This window comes from Ostrinia furnacalis, unplaced genomic scaffold, assembly GCF_004193835.3.
Source record: "Ostrinia furnacalis isolate ACB-3 unplaced genomic scaffold, ASM419383v2 OfSCF5588, whole genome shotgun sequence".
Taxonomy (NCBI): domain Eukaryota; kingdom Metazoa; phylum Arthropoda; class Insecta; order Lepidoptera; family Crambidae; genus Ostrinia; species Ostrinia furnacalis.
The window spans coordinates 31,180-52,999 of record NW_021135827.1 but is presented as its reverse complement, the minus strand read 5'-3'; the positions used below and the strand labels follow the sequence as shown (position 1 = coordinate 52,999).

The 21,820-nt window shown below is 34.2% G+C and overlaps 1 protein-coding gene across 3 annotated transcripts in view; it reads right to left on the bottom strand.

Annotated features, from left to right (window-relative positions):
* The window catches only part of LOC114361335 (coiled-coil domain-containing protein AGAP005037), a 67,158-nt gene that overhangs the window by 16,477 nt on the left and 28,861 nt on the right, over positions 1–21,820 (bottom strand). For 2 of the 3 annotated variants that reach the window (XM_028316331.1, XM_028316333.1), the window contains exons 3-6: positions 4,254–4,383; positions 1,103–1,219; positions 496–652; positions 251–343 (exon numbers count right to left, since the gene is read on the bottom strand). In XM_028316331.1, coding sequence (XP_028172132.1) covers positions 251–343; positions 496–652; positions 1,103–1,219; positions 4,254–4,383 — 497 coding nt within the window. The remainder of the gene's footprint in view (positions 1–250; positions 344–495; positions 653–1,102; positions 1,220–4,253; positions 4,384–21,820) is intronic. The other variant, XM_028316332.1, reaches the window with a different exon arrangement.

Here is a 21,820-nt window from a genome sequence, read left to right as displayed (position 1 = left end):
AATAAGTCAGAAACAGATTGTTTTCAGAATTTATTACCAGATATTGGTTTTAAAAATGGTTTGTTCTGCCTATCAGGTTTATTGTGGCCACAATATAGCTCAGCTCAGACGAAGTATATTGGCTATACCTTTCAGCTGACTGTTAAAAAGTAACGTCTTTAACTGTAAAGTCTGCCAGCTGTAAGATTTAACTGCATTGATTAAAGAAACGTTCAAACGCAAACAAGTTTGAAGTTTCTTTGCGAGTTACCTGGCGTCGTATGGCGGACGAGGCATCGGCCTCGGAGCGGTGGTGATGGGGTTGACTCCGTACATTTGATAGGCATCATCTATGATCCCATCCCTGAAAGAAGAAAATAAGGAATGTTCTTCATTTCTTGTAATTAAATTTTTAAAAACGTAAGAAACATCAGCCTGTCACACTGTCTATCAGTTGACCTAAGTATTGAACTGGAATTTTTGCTTTGCAGCTTTAAAATAAAAAGTTTTACGCACCCAGCTTCCTCGTCGATGATGGGCGTGATGTTGGGCCTGACGGCAGCCGGGCCCAGGTATTGGGTGTAGTACGGGTCCTCGTAGGGCGCGCGCGGCCCGCCGCGCTCCGGCGACGACATGTAGCCCTCGCCGGCGTGCCCTGTACCACCATTCGATCCTTAACAACCAACCGAACCACCAGTTCATATTTAAAACTATCACAATTCAACTTTACAAAAGATGTCAATAAAAGCTACACCATTAGATAAATAGACAAAGCATGCAGACCATAAATCTCATAATCACCAAATCGATTAAATAGGTACTACAAAATCAATTGCGTGACTTTCTTATACAATACCTGCATCGAATTTTCGCTGTGTTATATGCATTTTAATATAAAACGTGTAGGAAACGGTGTTATTATCGAGCGTGGATACTATCGGTCGTGATAAGACAAATGTGCCGTCGAAAGGAACAACGCCCGAAAGTTCCAGGATAAGTAGAATGAATCATTCCCTTAGTAAAATAAACGTGCGTTAGCACAACATTAAGAGTTTGAGATAGCAAGCGTTAAGCAAAGTAATTCGAAAGCGAAAGAAAGTTGGTAGGAGGAGGTCTAGGTTACCAGGGATGGTGTAGAGTTGGTCGGGGCCCCGCGGGCACTCCGCGGCGAACGGAAAACATCGTTCGGACCCGCTGCCCGGGATGTATGAACGCAATGGCTTGGCTGGCGCTGGGGGACCTAAACATATACTACTTTGTACCTCTGTACTGTTCTAACCCTCAAATGGCTAATATAAACTAACACAATGACCTCTACGCCCATCTTGTTATTGGTGTTATGGTGTTTTCTATGTATAATAAGTATGTATTTACAAAAAAAAAAGTATTTAAGTATGTTTATATCCGTTGTCTAGTACCCATAGTACAAGCTTTGCTTAGTTTGGGACTAGAAGCGCAGTGTAAAATGTCCAAGGATATTTATTATTTATTTATTTATTTATGTTAAGTTGTAACCATGTTATTATACATACAAACAACTACTTCACTAATGTCAAACTCGTCAAACTTCAATCAAAGCGCCAAATCCATTACTCATCGCTACTTTGATCCCCTTATTTCAGGAAAATAACATTAGCAATCCATACTTCCAAGTAAACAATAGACATCGACAGTGATATGCAGACAATAGGATAGGATCAGGAATAGATATTCTCAGATTTCAATGTTTCGTATTCTTTGTTTACTCTGCTTAAATTATTAGAAAATATGATTTAATGTCTAAGCTGCTACAGGCTTTCGCTGTTCATTTAACTTTTTCTACAGTGATAGATTTTTTTTTCCTATTAATCATTGCAACAGACTTTAATTTTTTACGTTGACCAAAGCGTGGCATATAGAACACTCGTTTATCCGGGCTTCAATGTGTAGAGCATTTTCTGCGATAGTATCTAAAAAGCCACTAACATGTTGAGTATCCTGCCGCCGCGTACTTGATCTACCAATCAGGAGTTTACGTAAGGCAAGTCTCAAGTAATCGTCAAATACACACTATAGTGCAACAATTTTACTAACATCGCCACGAGTTGCTCGACTCGATCGCTTTATATAATATCCCCGTCGGCAAATAGAGCTAAATATTTTACTGTGTACAAAGTACAAACATCTTTGTTGATTGATACGGAGCATAACAATTTGCCGTGTGCCGCTCTAACTCTACCCACTTATTTGATTTACCGGATCTAGACTGATAATACTGACTTCTCGAATTGTTCCAGTTGGGTTAACGGTACAACTTGAACTTATTTTGTTGTGTGATGATGATATGAGAACATATTTTTAAAGTTACAATTAAATTTCCGTTCATGCTGAGTAAGCTTTTCCTTTAAAGGTGTCTTGATTGAGACTAATCGTCTTAACATTAATGTGACGTTACGTTGTGGAGCGGCCCTGGTACTGCGCGGAAAACTTTGCGTATTTGTAACAGCAGGCTATTTCTGAATCGCCTTAGCAAATAGTTCCCGTCAAAGCCCGGTTTAACACGTACTACGAGAATATTCGTGCAACACACAACAATACTCGTTCACTGCATATTGTGTACATACTCAATGTGTGTCATAATATCGCCTTCTAATAGAGCTTTGCAACATACTCCTATACAGTGTGTCCGGGCATGTAGTGATCAAACTTTAAAGGCGTAATCTATGTACAATTTTATCGATGAAAATACTTCAAATTTGGTGCCTGACCCATTTCTCGAAAAATTACATCGATTTAAGTTTTTAATTTTTAGTTTTCACTTCTTCTTTAAAAAACAAGTGAAAGCGTGGGTAGCTTAACATTAATAGGCAAATATTTTATATCATGCGATAGCCAATAAAATTATCTATTAGTAGAAGAAGAAAACAGACACAAGTTTCATACATTTTATGGGAGTAAGAATGGATTTAATTAGAAAAATACATTACTTTTTTCACTTCTTTTTCAGTTATTTTCCAACACAAGAAAAACCAGGTCGTTAAGGTATGTATTATTTGCATTGTATTTTTAGTATTTGAGCTATTCTACAAAACGAATGTAAATTTATTAGTCTACGTCTATTAGTTTCGACGTAATTGTTGAACAAAGATACCCCTTCCCAGCGGTTTCCATAGTAATCGGAATAGGTTGTGTGATTCTTTCAGGCAGTGTATTTTCGCATGTCGCGTGCGCTATGGAAACCGCTGGGAAGGGGTATCTTTGTTCAACAATTACGTCGAAACTAATAAACGTAGACTAATAAATTCACATTTGTTTTGTAGAATAGCTCAAATACTAATAATACAATGCAAATAAAACATACCTTAACGACCTGGTTTTTCTTGTGTTGGAAAATAACTGAAAAAGAAGTGAAAAAAGTAATGTATTTTTGTCATTAAATCCATTCTTACTCCCATAAAATGTATGAAACTTGTGTCTGTTTTCTTCTTCTACTAATAGATAATTTTATTGGCTATCGCATGATATAAAATATTTGCCTATTAATGTTAAGATACCTACGCTTTCACTTGTTTTTTAAAGAAGAGGTGTAAACTAAAAATTAAAAACTTAAATCGATGTAGTTTTTCGAGAAATGGGTCAGGCCCCAAATTTGAAGTATTTTCATCGATAAAATTGTCCATAGATTACGCCCTTAAAGTTTGATCACTACAAGCCCGGACACACTGTATATGGACATACTTGTAGCTTGGTTATAAGTGACTAGCGGCCGCCGGCGCCTTCGTACACGTGGATCCCGTTTTACCCCCTTTATCTATCTAACGCGGTTTAGATTTTTTCATACAAATGTTTTTCCCGTTAACGCCCGTTCCCGTGGGAATTTTGCAATATCTTGTTGTAGCTAAGCTTTAAGTTTACTAAGGTACCTGCATGCCAAATTTCAAGCGTCTAACTTAAGCGGTTTAGATTTTTCATACAAAAGGATTTTCCCGTTAGTTCCCGTTCCCGTGGGAATTTTGGGAATTCCTTTCTTAGTGCACCTCTACGGTACCTAAGCTACGTCCCTTCCAAATTCCAAGTGCCTACGTTTAGCCGTTTAGGCTGTGCGTTGATATGTCAGTCAGTCAGTTTCTCCTTTTATATTTCGATTTAGATACATTAATCTGACTCCAGCCTGTGCAGAAGTCTCTTTTCTAGAGATTTCTACTGCGTCTTCCAGGGAATAGAGAACGCGTTGCTGATATGGCATGACCCTGGCACGGTACCTACTAAGGCTAGAGTTTTTAAGGCTCGCTTACCGGCAGGTAGGTTCTTGACGCGGTCGGCGGGCACCGGCGGCGCCGCCGGCGAAAAGGCGCGCATCAGGGAGCCACCGCGGGGCAGCGTGCTCGGGGCCTGCGTGCCGATGTAGTAAGCAGGCGCCTTCACCTGCAAGAGAACGGCACCTTTAACCTGCAAGTCTCATTCACAAGTAACTCTAAACTAGTAATCTGTCTTCAGATCTCCGGCGGATTTAGAACGGGACTATTCCCACCTCTCGTTTCCTGTGTAGCCAGGATCTGCTTGACCGCCATAAAAACCCAACCAATGAAGGTCAAGTTTCTCCGGCGGCTTTAGCAATGGTCTGCAATGCAGTGGTCTATTTGACTTCGAACTAAACGAGTTCATAATAATTTAAATCCTATCGTGTATTCAGCAGCATATGCTCTTCCAATGGAAACCAGTTCTAGACAAAATTATATTTGAAAACAAATAATATCACGCTGAATGAAGTGAACTATTGAATGAATACATCAGCCCAAAATGTTGAACAGATGGCAAGATTGAACGATGTCATTAGTGAAGTAAAAAGGGGGAAATGATTGGCGGTGATTTATGAGTCTAGTGCTAAGCTACGGCTACGGGCAATACGGGCATGCAAGCTACAAATTGGTAGTTACAGTATAACTAGTGATCTATGTAATGGTTAAATGCAGAATTTGCAGTTTATCTCCGGGCTCCTGAGTTTGGAAAAACTTAACGACTTGTTAGTATTGGGTAGGGTTAATACGGGGACGTGTAAAAGTGCTTTTTTAAGCCTATTTACAGAAATAAATTAGTTTTAATGAGTTTTAAAGAGTTTTTAATGTTAAATAAACACCTACTCGTACTGACATAGATATAATTAATCAATTAAAAGTTTGACATGTAGTCGTGTCTGTTGGTTAAGTTATGGGACGTGATATTGATAACAATAAACGAAAAAATATAAAGAAAATAAAGTGTTGGCGATTATCAGATTTTATGAATAAGGAAAATTACCGCTTGAGGCACCTAAAAAAGTAATGAGTTAGTTAAAAATTACATACTACGTTATGATTAGTTGTACATTTTTTTATGTAATTAGGTAAACGAAACGTATTTTTTGCATTACTCGTAACACATTTCCATTGTGTAGTTTTAAATGGTGTAACTCTCTAAATCCATTCCCTTCTGAATGGAATTCAATTCCCTGCTGATGAATCGCACTGCTGTCCCGAGATCGGCAGCGATGTCCCCATACTCTTTAGACAATCATTTGTTAATGGGCATTCAACCAACAATGGAATGGACACCGAGGATCGTCCGATCGAGACATGTGAAGCGTTTGGGATTTGATTTAGGAAGATGAATAATGTAATGTACCTAATCTTAAAACTTCATTGTGTAATTTCCATCCATTAGGCTAACGTAATTTATTTCAGAATTGAAATATTCATGTTTGTGCGAAAGTCACCTAAGTTGTCATGGGATATACTCGTACATAATTTTGTTTTCAGACGTGAATGTTACAAATCAGATATTATCAGTAATTCTCCTAATTTACTCCCTGAACAGAAAAGTTTTCCTACATGTGAAACCCGTCAGCTAAATAATTTGCAGCAACTAAGTTTAGATTCTAAGAATTCGTTTAGTTGCCTGTAACACACACGAGTGCCGCCTCATAAAACATAACGAAACCTCACAAATAGAGAGAAAACTCATTTGCTAAAATATATTACCGCTCTGATTTAGTTGTAATTAATAGAAACATGGCGAAACCAGTGTGCTTCAAATACACACCATTGAAGTCATTAAACAGAATAATAATTATAAATAGAAATGTCATTTTAAGATGTTGCCAAGCAAAGGAAGTATATGTATCGTGATTAATTTGATTAGAATAAGAATAACAGACAACATTGTTAATGAAAACAAATAATATCAAGATGAGGACTGTGGATGAGTAGGCGAGGAACAAGAGATAGTTTACATGAAGTGAACGATCACCACATCAGGCAATGAGTGTAATATTATTATAAAAGAAAAGTCATTTCAAACGCACACTCAGGGCGCAACAATGTATTGCTAGAAATGGCTTGTGGTTTACAAACAATTATTTACAGCAACAACAATCATTGAAGCAACGGGAAAGAATTGTCAGTTATCGTTGTGATATGCTGTAGAAAGCATTTGACACGCTCGTTTAGAGAGTAATATAAATTTTATAGTTCCGATTAATATTGCAAGAGATTAGGAATGTGGCCAGAAATTGGCCTGGTGTGTTTGTTGGCGTCAGCCACCGTGGCCATCAACCGACCAGTCTACAAAGTCGTTTTGACACAGAAAGGATTCACACAGGTACCAATCTAATATATTATCAAACTTTACTTCTAATGTTTTTGTTCCAAAATTGAACAAATCCTAAATTCAATACGAAACAATTGTATTAATTATCATGTCTTAAACAAAATACAGTCCAGTAGAACAAATTTCAAATAATCTTAATCCCTGAATCCTGTTAATTACAAACTTAATTTAACAAATAACATACCTGTTGGAATATAATTAATGAAACCTTACTAGAGCAGTAGGATAAAATAGGTTTGTGGGTTTGCTGTAGCTGATGTAATGACGAGAATAGAAATATTCCCAGTAGCGTAACTTTTAATGTACAACAAACAATAACTTTAATTTACCATCTTTTTAGAATTTTCATCAAAAATCAAAATCAAAAATATTTATTCAGTTTAGACCACAAGTGGCACTTATGAACGTCAATAGAAAATAATAAAAAAAGAAAAGGTAGCCCTTATGGGGCACTTTACATTTCTCCTTAATCAAGACTGAGAGAGATAATTTTTCTTTGCAGTTTCTCCAGTATGACGTAGAGACTCCACCTTTGAGAGAGTTCACGTTTTGTACTTGGATTCGATTATACGACCTTGGCGGTGACCAGAGTATTTTCACGTATGTAGGTGAGTTGTATTTGTCATTTCTAAGGTTCTCTAAAAGCATTACAATTGCACTGTTTAAAAAAATTCAACCATCTTAGAAGAATGAAAGATATATAACAATATTTTGTAAATAATGTTAAAAAGGGTTTTAGGTAGGTACACATGAGAAAGAAATCATTCGAGAGATGCCCTCCCTTACACACATTACATGACACATTTTTATTGCTTGCTATTTCAGGTACTGAAGAATTGTAGGGAATGGAAAAGTTCATACGTTAATTAACATTACCTAAAACTGGATCGCACAAAGTACACCAAAATATTGAGTAAAGTCATTGCGTTGTACAATATGACCCCCTTATTTTTTACCAGTTTCGTGTAGGCCCAGAATTGCTCAATAGGACGACTTTTTAATGTTACCTACGCGACATTTCGATAGACATGAGCATGAAACAAACGGCAGTTACCTTGCGCGAAGTAAAGACAGGGTTGTAAAGCAAATACACTATCTAAAACATTATCACAAATGCCCTTAAGCTGAGAAGATAAATACTGTGCAAATTCTGCCTGAACTTTTACTACCACCGATCACTTTGAATATAAATAAAGCACTGACAGGGGACGAGGCCCGGACTTCACCTGCACGTCATGCGGATCGCTGAGCAAGATGGGGTCGCCTCCGAGCCATTAATGTTCTCATCTCACTCCACCCTAGCCAAAAATGACGTTGCCCAACTCCACACTGTTACACTTTCGAGCGTTCAAGGACGCCGCATAATATTATTACAAAATATCAAGTTTCAACTTTTTAACCTTCTTATCTTCTAGTTACATACGATTAGACCTAATAAGGTGACATTAATATGTATTAGAACTGCAACTTATTAGATCACTTATTTTTTGGTTCATTTAATTACATGTTTTGCAGCAAATGGCAATAACCGCGTCGTCAGGCTCTGGTTGGACTCGGGAGGGCGTAACATGAAAGTGTCCATAAATGGAAGAGTGATTTCGAGCATTCCGGTGGAAATAGTGAAGGATGTCTGGCGTCACGTCTGTCTGTCCTACCAGTCGGACTACGGCGCTTGGGCAATATACATCGACGCTAAACTTGTATTATGCGGAGTTGCGCAGAGTGTAAGTATTGAGCTGTAATACCTAATGTTTAACCTTTCACCTCGATCCGATGTAGGCACTCCAATCATGACTAACACCTAAATGGAGCATTGTGCACACGTTTAAGAAGATAAATGACCGCAAGCATAACTTGACTCGCTGTGAGGTCAGTTGGTTCACGATTTTAAACACAATGATTATGACGTGATAAATTGATTCGGACAGTCATTATTACAAAATAAGATCGTATGACAAGGTTGTTCTATGCATGAATATCCAAATACAGCATACCTTTCAAGTATTATTGTCACCTGAGGGGACATGATGCCTTGATAAACTTCTTAAATTAATCGCAACCACAGTATAGGCTGTTAACAAATTAAACAAAAATAAAACAATTTTTATTACAACAATTGATTAATCTTGGTGAAAATAACGACTTTAATCGATAATAAAAACCGAAACTGATGACAAATGTAATCAAAATTGAATACTTAAGAGGCTGAGTCACCTAATATCATAGCTGGGCACCGTTAATCAAATAGTTAACTTCGTTAATCGTTAAACCGTTACTAAAAAAATTAACTTCGTTAAACGTTAAAACGCTACATTTCGGAAGATTTAACGCAAGTTAACGTTAATCGTTAATCCGTTAACACGTAATAATAAAACGAAAAAAAAAAATTGTACGCAAGGTTCAAATAATTTCGAAAGCTTTTATGTTTGCGCTACAAGCTTTCGAAATTATTTGAACCTTGCATAAGTACATTTTTTTTTCGTTTTAGTACAACTGCATTTCAGAATAAAAGCTTGTTTTAAAAAAAAGTGTTTTTTTTTTTATAATTTTATAATACACTTTTTAGTTGACATCTCAATCTCAGAGCCTTGGTACAAATTACAATACAATTTATCACCAAAGTGCTCGAAAAGACAAATCCAACAAACCCAAACTCGATAAGTTTCCAAAGTTTCGTTTAGGAATTTCCTATGGCCACCTCCTGACTCCATCATCAGGACCCTGGACATCATCTAGTACTAAAGTGCTTAAAAAGACAAATCCAACGAACCCAAATTCGATTCTATTCCGCCGTTTCATTTAGAAGTTTCTATGACCACCTCCTGACTCCATCATCAGACCAGCTCAATGGTACCTACCATAATATTGCATTGTCATCGTACTTACATAGGTAAGTATACCAAATATCAGCTCAATCGGTTGAGAAGAACTGGTCTTAAATTAAGTTGTAAATAAATAAAAAAAATGCATTTTTTTATATCGTTGCGTTGGTGATGTGGTTACAAAAACTGTTGTTTTGGGTTCTCGAAGTTCTGGAAGCCCGAAGGTACTTCTCAGAACGCATTTTTCAGCATGCCTGCTGTATCTTTTTGGTAAATAGTAGGTACTGGATTAACGATTAACGGACTTAGGATAATTTAACGGAAGTTAACGAGTCCGTTAACATTTTTTAAAGTTAACTTATAAGTTAATCCGTTAATAGAAATGTTAACTTCGTTAATTAACGATTAACGGATTAACGAGTTAATGCCCAGCTATGCCTAATATGAGGATTGTTTGTTTCAGTTACAAGGGTTTCTACTGCCAAAAGGTGGCAGCCTAATCATTGGATATGGGACAGCAGATAATGGTACATTTATAAAATTACTCTCAATCGCTTTGCTTCAAATACATTGTTTGTTTGCAATATTTATGTTTATATATTTTCAGGCGGACCAAGCGGTTTGGAAGGAGAAATATTTGGAGCAAATATGATATTGACGTCAACTATAGAAAGAAATCACACAACCAAACTAAATCACTTGTATGATCAAAAAGCATTTAAAAGAAATAAGGTCAAAAGTTCCGACAAAAATATTAAATATGTCATATTAAGTGATTTGCGAACTGATGAAATACATAACAACTTTGAAAAAGCTCAAGGGACACCAATTCAAAACAAAACAAAAAGTTACGTTAAGTTTCGGACACCCCATAGTAATTTTGAACACAATGTTGGATTAGAATTATCTTCTAAAAAAACACACGATGTGTTTGATACATCAAATGAGAAAGAGATTTTTGATTTTTCAGTTACTGACCATATCGATCATACAACAACTGATAAAAATAAAATAAATTTCTGGAATTTAGTGAACAAGGCAGGCCATGAAGGAAAATTCAAAGTACAAAAGAAAACAAAATTGGATGAATTATCTGGTTCTAGTACGCAAGATTTGGCAATGATTTCTGAATACGAAACACCTCCACCACCACCGGTACCATCAGTGAAAGATGCAAATTTTAACAGAAATAAAAAAGTTACAAAACCACCTAAGTCAATTTATAATATTAGTCCTGAAATTGACGGATATAACACACAAAATTTACAAAATAAGAATAAAGCAACAGTTCTATTACCTGACGTTGATACTCCTCCTCCTCTTCCTGAAAAAGACACAAAAGTTTACGGCCAATGGACAAGTTCTAAATTTGCAGGTAGCGTGTTAAATTATCTTAAGAGCATAAATTTTAATTACAACAGGGAGAAAAAAGCGCCATCGACAATCCCTTTAAATAAAATTTCTGACAACTATCCATATGCATCCGACTTCAAATTAACTAAACTACGGCCGCCAGTGCAATTCCAAAGGAAAAATTTAATTGATCATAAAATCAAAATAAAGAAACGAGGAATTAAGGATCAGCCTCAAATAAATGTGCAAATTCTGGAAGATGATTTGAGAAGTACGATTTTAAAACAACATGCAGAAACCAAAGCGAAAAATGTTGAAGTATCGAGTCGAGGTCAAACTGTTTTGAGTAACAGATTTTACAGAAATGTTGATAGTCAAGTATCCGTAGAAAGTTCTGAAAGTATTGAAAATATTTATAAACCAAGACCATTTAAGGTTAAGTCTATTGGAAAAAAGAAGATCAACGCATTATCGGATTTTGATCTCCACCGAAACAATAATTTGATGACTATATTACCATTTTTGAAGTCATTGGAATATTTTGTTGAAGATTCACAAAATGCAAAATCTGATAATTTTGTACGCAGTAGCGACATGTACTCTAAAAGTTTATCGAATGGTAATAAATGGCATAATGTGAAATCATACAACAATGATTATACACCTCGTCGTATGAATATAGATTCCGATGAAGGAAAGAGCTACATTGACGCTAAGATAGCAGAAGCAAATTTAAAACATCCCTCTATTAGACTTAAATATAAGCATGAAAACCATAAAGTTGTGAAAAATAATGACGATCCTACTATTTTGAAAGGAAGAGAACTTGCAATGAGTGTGTCAAACCAGTCTAACGCTAATAGAGATACAATATCAATTGTTAAATACAATCACGGATTTTTACCTTCCCATGACACAAAGTTGAAAAATTCTGAAAAAATAAATTCCGTAATTAAAATACCCAGGAAAAACAAGCGTTTAGAAGGAAAGAATAATTTTAATAAACATGTTAAGTTAGGAAATGCTTTGAACGAACGTGATGTAATAGGTTATAATGAAGAGGACAAAAAGCAAAGTTTCTTGGGCGGTAATGATAAAATACCAGATATCAATAGATACAGATCTGATTTGGATAATGAAAATTTTAATGTGCCATCTTCATTAGGCCCTAGAGTTTGTAGGGATGTAGATTTAGATGATCATGCTTTATACGTCCAACCTGATCAGAGTATCGATACGAGTCACATACTATCGCCAGTTAAAATGAAAAATATTGGCATTGAATTCATTCAGCAAAATTATAAAAAATGTTCTCTGGATGGTTCGGACTTTGCTGAAAGTTATTTACTATTCATCGATTGGAGTAAGACGCCAGTCAGATTGTTCGGTGGAGCGTATCCTAAAACAACAACAGATCTTTGTGGATTTTTTAAGAAGTAAGAAATTTATATTCTCTTGTTTAATCTAGTACAGATGCAATGTAATTAGAAAAGGTAGGGTAAACCGTATAGCTATTGCCCACTTAAAGATTTCAAACACATTGAGATGAAAAATTAAAGAAAGTATTTTAATTATCGACCATTTATGACTTTTTTCTTATAACTCAATAAACTATTAAACAGAATATTAACAGTTTTTAGTTAAAACTTATGTTACTTAGAAAATATTGAAATAAATTTAATATCCTCCAAAAAGTACAGTCATTGCCCATTACTTACACTAATTGCCCACATCAAAGCACAGTAATTGCCCAGTATCTTACAACAAAATAATCAATTTTAAAATGACAAAATAGGCTTTAAATAAACAAAACAAAACATTAAACTTAAATTCTAGTAGTACAGTCTTCAAAATTTCAAAATAAATTGCGTTTGGCCTTATTAACATATTATCAAATATTTCTTGAGCTGATGTTGATGAGTCAGAATCGGTAGAGACAGAATCATTTACTTCAAAACGCAAAAATTTGAATTTTATATGAAAATTTTATATGTATTTATTTTTTTATCTTCTTTGATATCGGTTCTAGTGGTTGCTCAGAATGTTCAATTAGCAGTTGGTTATTCTTCCCTAAAGTTGTATCTATTTCCTTACCATTTAACATTTTCACTAGTAGATTTAACGTAGGATTTTAATTTTTTGTATTTGCGTTTGAATTTTTATCAATTTTTTCAAGTCAAACCATATTTTTCAGCAATTTATCTTGTAGATAAATTGTTGGATACATCTTGTACAGCTTCGATCGCTTTTTGCAAATTTTCCATGCTATATTGAACTTTTGGAGTCTTTGGCATACTGAAAATGAAACATTAAAAGCCATTTCAATATTTATGCCTGTAAATTGCAAAACAAGTCTAACAATGAGCAACTTAAACACTCCTACTGCATGGTGGCAACAATCTAATAATAATTGCCCTGGGCAATAACTATACATTAACATATGGCAATTACTGAAATGATGGTGGGCAATAACTAAAAATATACAGATTTACGTGCAGTGATTACCCACCGTTAAAATGACCGTTAGAAATCAAATTTTATCAGTTATTTTCATTGATAATGGAGAAAACACTTATAATTTTATCATGACTATACACCATTAGTTGAATATTAAATAACTTGCAAAAAAAATTTAACCTCTACGAAAGTAATTCCTTAGTAAAATTGTTAAAGTCTTTACCTGTTTGAGTAACATTTTCACCCGTCTTGACAAAATCCGCCATAACTGTTTTTTTTTAGTGTTTCCTATTGTAAATTTTAAATCTACTGTACATTGATCTCGGAGCCATCTACTTAGTAAATTCAAATCTAACTAGAGTGATTCAAAGTCAGCACCTGACAATATTATTCTTAAAGCGGGCAATCACTACCAGTGGGTAATCACTCTCTGGTTTACCCTATCATATTTTAGCTTTTGTCCGTTTATAAAATATGCAAATCTTATCTCATCATTGCTAATTATTTATTTATTGTTATGTATGGCATACCTGGCAGTGGACGTCATTTGGCTGAAACGAACGAACGAACGATGGCATACCTATTATGTATTCACTTTACCAATAAGAAAAAAAAAACAAATTATAGTACTCCTGATCTTACTGTATTATTATAAAAAACTGTTAATTACAAGTTATATTTCTTGACTATATTTTAATTTATAAAAAGTAATGTATTGGAAAAATTAAAATTTCATTGTCGTTTTATTAAATGTAATAAATTGATAAGTGAAAAAATACGTGTACCTAATTTATTTTAACATTGCTGTGTTTTCTATAGTTAGTTAAAATTACGTGTATTCCTGTATAATAAAGTATTGTGGTATTTAAGTTACCAAATCAAAAATGATTCAAAAGAAATAGGAGCAATACTTTACTTCTATTATTTACTTGCTGGCTTGTTTGACAAATACACATTTTAGTTGCAACTTTATTTCCTTAATTTGCATTGTAAGCGCATTACTTGTATTTTTTGCTATTATTAAAAAGCAATAGGGGATCTGTAAGCTCGTGTAAAAAATGAAAAAACGCAAGCAGGGCGAGGGCGACTGATTTTATATTCCAGGGCGCTCTTCCGATGGCACTCTATTTTTCCACTAATTGCATCGGGTTCTTGCGAAATTGTCTTGCATTGTTTCCTCATTTGTGGCCACTTGAGAAGGGCCCGCAAAATCGTGATTGAGAATTTAAATTAGGGCTTTGAATATTATTTGGAGACAGTATGGGTGTAATTACAGGATCATTCAGTATTCTGATGCATTCATGAATACTAATATCCAATTTCGTATACTTCTTTTTCAGTAAAAGCTTGCTAAAAGGTAATTTTTAGGTCTGACGTTAAGTTACTATACTATAAAATTTTAATTAATCCTCATACAAATACAGATATTCAGGTCAGTTTCAGTTAGTTAATTGTTGCGAAATTGCCATTACTGTTGTGCGGTCTTCACGCCTTTTAATGGTTTTAGCAATGAGGGCTATCGTTTTTATACTTAACAGTTGCCACCCCTGGCGATTGACAGGACCTTACTCTACAGTGGCGCCTCTTTATGAGTGCAAATGCGATAGTCCTCCTACCACTTTCGCGCTCACCAGTTGGTGCCACTGTCTTCGCTACTAGCAAGTAACAGGACCTTACTCTACAGTGGCGCTAACTGGTGAGCGCTAAAACGATAGCCCTCATTGCGAAGGACCTCTTTATCGTGATTTATGTCAAAAGCACGAATTACGTCGGTTTGCAAAATAGTCCTGGCGAGGAAAATGATTCCGCTTAACTCTTCAGTCTGATTGGCACCTGACGCAATGCCGAGTCATTACTCTTATCGGGCAGATGGAATTAAAAATAACATTCATAATTTGCGATGTTATACGTTCGTCTAGCGATAACATCCAGTGTATTTCTGTTGCATTTTAGGAGGTCAACGACTTCATGAATATTTTTTTACATTTATTTTATGATCTATTTATCGAAATAGAAATATGTATATTTTTAAATTACAATACAATATAAGATAAATTATTTTCTTTAATATTACTTTCGGAAAGGCAAGTAGTACTTATTGGAAATCTATAGACCTACCTAGATACCTAATACCTCTAGCTGTCTAGCAAAACTGAAAAAAAAACCTAAAATGTTTTACCATCTTGGTCTGGTGGGCATGGAATTTCAATTTCACTGATAAAAACTACGTTAATCTGCGCGTTTTGTAAAAAGCTGTGATTTCTTTTGAATACTAAGTAACAATAAAAAGTAAACAGCAAATTAAGAATTTTACCTTCCTTTTTGGAACCAACCAATAGTCTGATGTTCGGCGGAGTTCTATTGTTATTATTACGATCGTGTTTTGTTTATTACTAAGGGTTAACCCAGCGGCAGAGGATCGCCATCCATTCAGGGGCAGTCACAGGGGATGATCTAAATTCACAAGTTCAAAATTAACTTTCCGGTCCTTAAACATTGTTTACGTTTCTACTTACGAGTATTACGAACTATGTGTGTGTGCCCAGTTACCAGTTACATACAGTGAGTGTAAAACATTAAAATCAACTTTACAAATGCTGACCGGTTAATTTACTTTGTAACCTTAACCGGAATTATTAAAAGAATAATAACACATTATTCTTTGGTCTTTCACTTGGATCTCAGTTTAAACTGTGATATAATTTATGCACGTGTATTCATCACACATTTCACAAAAATTGATCATTCGTTTTGTACATTCGCGTTCAAAGTGTGTCACAGAAGACATTAGTGTGTTTGGAAATATTTAAGTGCTCCATATAAATAGATTTATTTATTTTAAACACAACTTAATTAAATCAGTGTATAATTTACGGTCTCATCACTACAAACTCTTTCCATAAAAACGAACCAACAACGCAACTGTTCGTTATGGCCGAGTAATGCGCAAATTATGCTATAATACAGGTATATTTTATAGCGAAGCGATTAGCAAGAACCTTTATTGATGTTGGCAACGCAATTAGCGAAAACCTTTTGTGACTCCTGGCTAAAAAGGAATTTTTAAAAGACAGACTTTAATTGTTTTTGAGCTGTCAAAATTTTATTGAACTCATTCCTTGTTTTTTCACATAAATTGATGTTTGTATTACAACATAAGAAAACCAGCGTTTTACAAATCCATCAACTATTATTACTTGATGCACCATTACGTTTAGTGTAAGTATCCGGAAACCATCAGTTATACGAACCGCTAACAGACCTTTACGACTCGAAATTAATATACCTGAAACTATAATAGTAATTATTTATACTTTGCGGGTTAATTGATTACTAAATAAGCTCTATTAATACAGGGTGTTTCTTGTAAGGTGTCAAGCCGAAGGCAGGTGATAGGTGAGGACTAGACCTATCGATTTCACCCCCATGTATGTTCTACGATTTTTCGTAGTTTAGAAGTTATCGTTAATTTTGTGATTCTTTCAAATTTCAGGACCTAGTGGCTTAATTTTTTTTTATCTTTTTTTTTGGGTTGACTTTTCTCAGATTTCTTTTTTTTGACAGATTCCCTATTAGTTGCAGATATTTGAATAAAATAATCACCTTCCTATCTTTGATGCAAGACACAAAATTTTTGCTAGAAACATAAAAAATATGCTTTTAGCAGAACATTCTAAAATTTTCAATTGAAATGTATGAGAAAAAAAAAGAATTTCCATAGGTCCAAAATAATTTTAAAAACTGCGCAGTTTTTTAAACTTTCATAATAACACAAAAAAACATGTACTTAATAGNTATACAGTGTGAGTCACGTTAAAGTGTACATATGAAAATAGATGAAACTAGACCTATTTTTATCGACAAAAAAGAGGTCAAAAAATTTTTGAGATTTTTTTTTAATTTTTTAAAGAATTTTTTTTCTTCCAATTACTTATTGTAAAGAAAACGTAATAACTTTTAAACTAAGAGGTATATCCTGATAAAATAAAAACAATAATAATGCTAAATAACAGGCGATACTAAAAAAATACATAAAATACACAAAAAATGCCAACAAATAATAAAAAATGATACTTTTTGAAAAAAATCTGCTTAAAAATTCGTGTTTTTTTGATTATTTGATAAATTTCTCCAAAAAATGCCCCTATAACAGGTGATTTTTATTGTTTTGTATTATTTTCTATCGTATTACCTTTGTAAAACCAAAAATTGCATGTCTTTATCCCTATCAAAACATTTGATATGATAGTTTGAACAAAGGCCTACCACAACATTATTCTCCTCTACAGGTAAGGACAATTTTAATTTTAACTAAAATGCTTATTTTACTTTAAAATCTTTTGTTTTTACTTGAAATCTAACTTGTCTTTATCAAAATTACAAATCTAGAGCCATTTTCAGTTTCGTTGTTAACGAAGCGTTGAATGGCGCGCCCGGAGAGGCTTAGTTCAAACGATCATAGCAAATGTTGTGATAGGGATAGGGACATGCGATTTTTGGTTTTACAAAGGTAATACGATAGAAAATAATTCAAAGTAATAAAAACCACCTTTTATGAGGACATTTTTTGGAGAAATTTATCAAATAACCAAAAAAACACGAATTTTTAAGCAGATTTTTTTCAAAAAGTATCATTTTTTATTATTTGTTGGCATTTTCTGAGTATTTTATGTATTTTTTTAGTATCGTCTGTTATTTAGCATTATTAATGTTTTTATTTTATCAGGATATACCTCTTAGTTTAAAAGTTATTACGTTTTCTTTACAATAAGTACTTGAAAGAAAAAAAATCTATAAAAATTTTAAAAAAAATGACAAAAAAATTTTGACCACTTTTTTGTCGATAAAAATAGGTCTAGTTTCATCTATTTTCATATGTACACTTTAACGTGACTCACACTGTATAAACGGCGATTTAGTTACGCGTGCCTGCCTGTCTAATTAATTTGTAATATGAGTACCTACCTACAACAGCCAGATTTGCTGATAAATATAAACCAAAATTGGTTAAATTTTGAAAAATATTTACTAGCTCTTGCCCGCGGCTTGTCCCGCGTGAAATTTAGTTTGCCACAGATCGTCATACATTATAGCCTATATGTTATTCTGGGTTATAAACAATAATACTGTAAAGTTTATCAAAATCCGTTGAGTAGTTTTTGCGTGAAAGAGTAACAAATATCCTGACATCCAGATATCCATACAAACTTTCGCATTTATAATATTAGTAGGATTAGTTAGAAACAGGATAAAAACAATCTTTCTTGAAATAAAATGTGTAATATGGTATAAGTAAGTATGCGATACCTACTCATTATTACACTATGGTATAAGTATCCAGTACATTTGTAAAGTTTCCATTTTTAGCGCTTTAACGTAAAAGAAATTGTTAATGCATAACAAATTACATGTTATACCTAGTTACTACTCATCTCGATTTGACTAAAACAAATGAGTACTTTTTTGTATTATAAACTCTCATAAGCCGTATGCCTAGCGACACAGCATGCAAGATTAGAAAACAGTTACGTAAGCATTGCACTCGAAATAAAACTAATTATTACTTTTGACAATACTTAACATGTTAGATCTTTCACTTAACCTACGGTTATAAAAGTTTTTGATTAAGGGCATAGGTTGCAAACACATCTTAATGAGCTTACAATTTTAAGCCTAGTAATTCTTTATCGTACTTGTGTCTACTGGAATTTCAGAAAAGTTACTAAACTACTTTCGAAAAAGTATCGAGTTCTAGAGCGAGTTGCGAAACGCATCCGACAATGTGTCGCAAATTCAAATAATATGTTGGACGTAAAAAAAGGAATAACGTGAGCAGCCTAATTGTTCCCAAACTGCCGGAAGAGAAAGCCGTAGTGTGTAGTCGAATACTTAGTACCTAAAAAAACGTCCAAAATATCAATACAACTAAACATGACCGAAATCGATACGAAAAATAAAACTCTATTTCTATTAGCACACAGATGAAAATTGCCCAAAACAAAAACGTTATCATTATGATAAAAGTGACATAATTAGAGTTGGTAGGCAACGGTTTCGTAACAGAGCAAGTTAAGTTATGCAAAGTTTATATTAATATCGTCACGGTATTTAAAATTTGGATAGAGATGGATTTGTAATAGGGAAGTTGGTGTAGAGCTAAGTTAAATATTTATAAACTTCTATTAGCATTATACATTATACATTTTGGGAATAAACATCAATTTACAAAATAAAATGAAACCAATTAGATAAAAATAATTAAGCTCTACTATAATTCTAGATCTAACAGATCTAAAATCTAGGGATTAACATTTCTAGTAGGTAATTATTACTGGAAGTGATTGGGCTCACCTTAATTTTTTTAGAAGAATTAGTAGACCCACATAAACAATCATCATTACTCACAACTCGAACAAAAAATCCTTTACCCGCCGGATGGTAACAATTTTGAACTATTTGGCAAGGTAAACATCAATTTGAATCGACAAGGGCGTTATTAGTTTAAAATTAAACGAGTACAATTCACTAGACCGTTAAAAACGGACGTCTGGTTACTGACCCTGAACACAAAACCAGCGGTCGTAGGTTCGACCATAGTATATTTTTTAAACACACATTTTCTAACATTATTGACACACCGAAAGTACTTTTAAAGTTAAGGTGACTTTCTTTCGCCCTCGATTTTATGCCTAGTTAAATAGAATTTATTTCTAATCTTATATTCCTTTTTTAGACATGTCAATACGATTATTCCGCTCCAACAAATCAAATAGAAATGTTTAATCAAATTGAAAATCTTCTTACATTTCTTTACAAAATATATTAAAATGTAATATGTTGAGGGTGTCTGTAATATGAATACAGAAATCTTAAGTGATATAAAAGTCATAGAGATGCGATATTCGCGTTGTAAATATCATTCGTCTTCATTGAAGCGCATAAGTTTCCACGTGGCTGGTCGCCGTCTCTAATGAAAGCTTATTGCTCGAAAGTTCCACAACAAAATATTAATATTCCAACGCACATTTAATAATTGAACACAATTTAAATTAATCTCTACTATACAAATAATACATGTATAGTTTAGAAATAATCGAGTGAGATCACTTATCGTTTCCACCCTGTAGATGTTGTGTATTTAACTTTCGCAATACTATATTCATCAACTAATTAAGTTAGTTCATTAAGAAGACATAAATAACCCGAAAACAATAAAATTGAAGTTGCACAATCGTGTTAACAATACTACCCAACTACTGATTGTGTCAGTCATTGCCGTGTATGAAAGTTACGTATTGTTTTTGGACTATTTTTATAGTAAATAAGCGTGAATGACAATTTTACCATTCCGTAAGCATTATGGGGCATATTTTTCACACTTTTGGAATAACTAACAACTTCTCTTGACATCACACTAGAATTCCATGTGTAGTGGTGACCACTCTTCTCAATTTTCATGAGGAAAATTTTCTTCTAGAGGTGCCTGGCCTCACCTGATGGAAAGTGATTATTAGGCCGAATATTATGAGGTGTTTGTTTACTATGTTTGTTTTAGTATGAAGAAGATCCCGATCCACCACAGTCTACCGGTGACCTATAGGCAGGAGATATTCTGAACTGTTGTACCGTGTTATTTATTATTATATTCAATATATTATCTAGGCCGCTTATGCTATTTTCAAGACAGATCGCTGGACACGTTTGAGTTTGAATACATGAGGTTTGTAGGTCATGCCTCATACCGTAGCAGTTTATGGTCGTCTGGCACACACTAATTTAAATAGACCTAATCAGGACACACAACATAACTCAGTTTTATTACTTTAATCTATTTTATCACTCCCTTTTACTTCTGCTCGTCAGATAGTAATTAGTAGGTATAGTGTGCCTACCATGAGTTTACGTTAGGTGTGCTCGCTAGCGACTGCGTAAAAAAATGACATTTAGATGTATGACATATTGTGCAGCGCCCCTAGCGGCTACTTTCAAGAAATAAAATCTTCATATAATTTTTTGACGTATTCGCTAGCGAGCTCACCTAACGTAAACTCATGGTAGGCACATAGTTCTTGCAACTCACTAAGGCGAGTGAGCTTTACTTGTGTGTGTAGGTACGTGTACATGCACAAAATTGACATAACTATAGTGTTAATGTCTATCAAAACTTTTGAAAAACGGACACTAGCGAGCCACCACACATGTAAAGCTCAAACGCCTTCGTGAATTGGAACAACTATTAATGTCACAAAAGTTTTTCAAATGATTTCATATTAAATAGATTGCTTTCATTGTCCATCAGTGTCAGTGGGTTTCCAAAAACAAAAAATAATCCTTGATAAGTTTCTCATCAAATTAGTTATGTAATGAGCGTAATAAATTTTATTATAAATGATACCGGATTCCTTCGTCCTACACTCCATCATGGTGTAGGAAGACTGTCAGCAGAACCGATGTACCTACATGACATAATAATTGCGAGTACATTATCTTGATTTATTCCTTCGATAGACGACATATTTCCTGTTTGCTATTAGCTACTGTTGTCTTGTAATCAATCTTTTGGATTTTAGGTGTGTGGGGTTTAG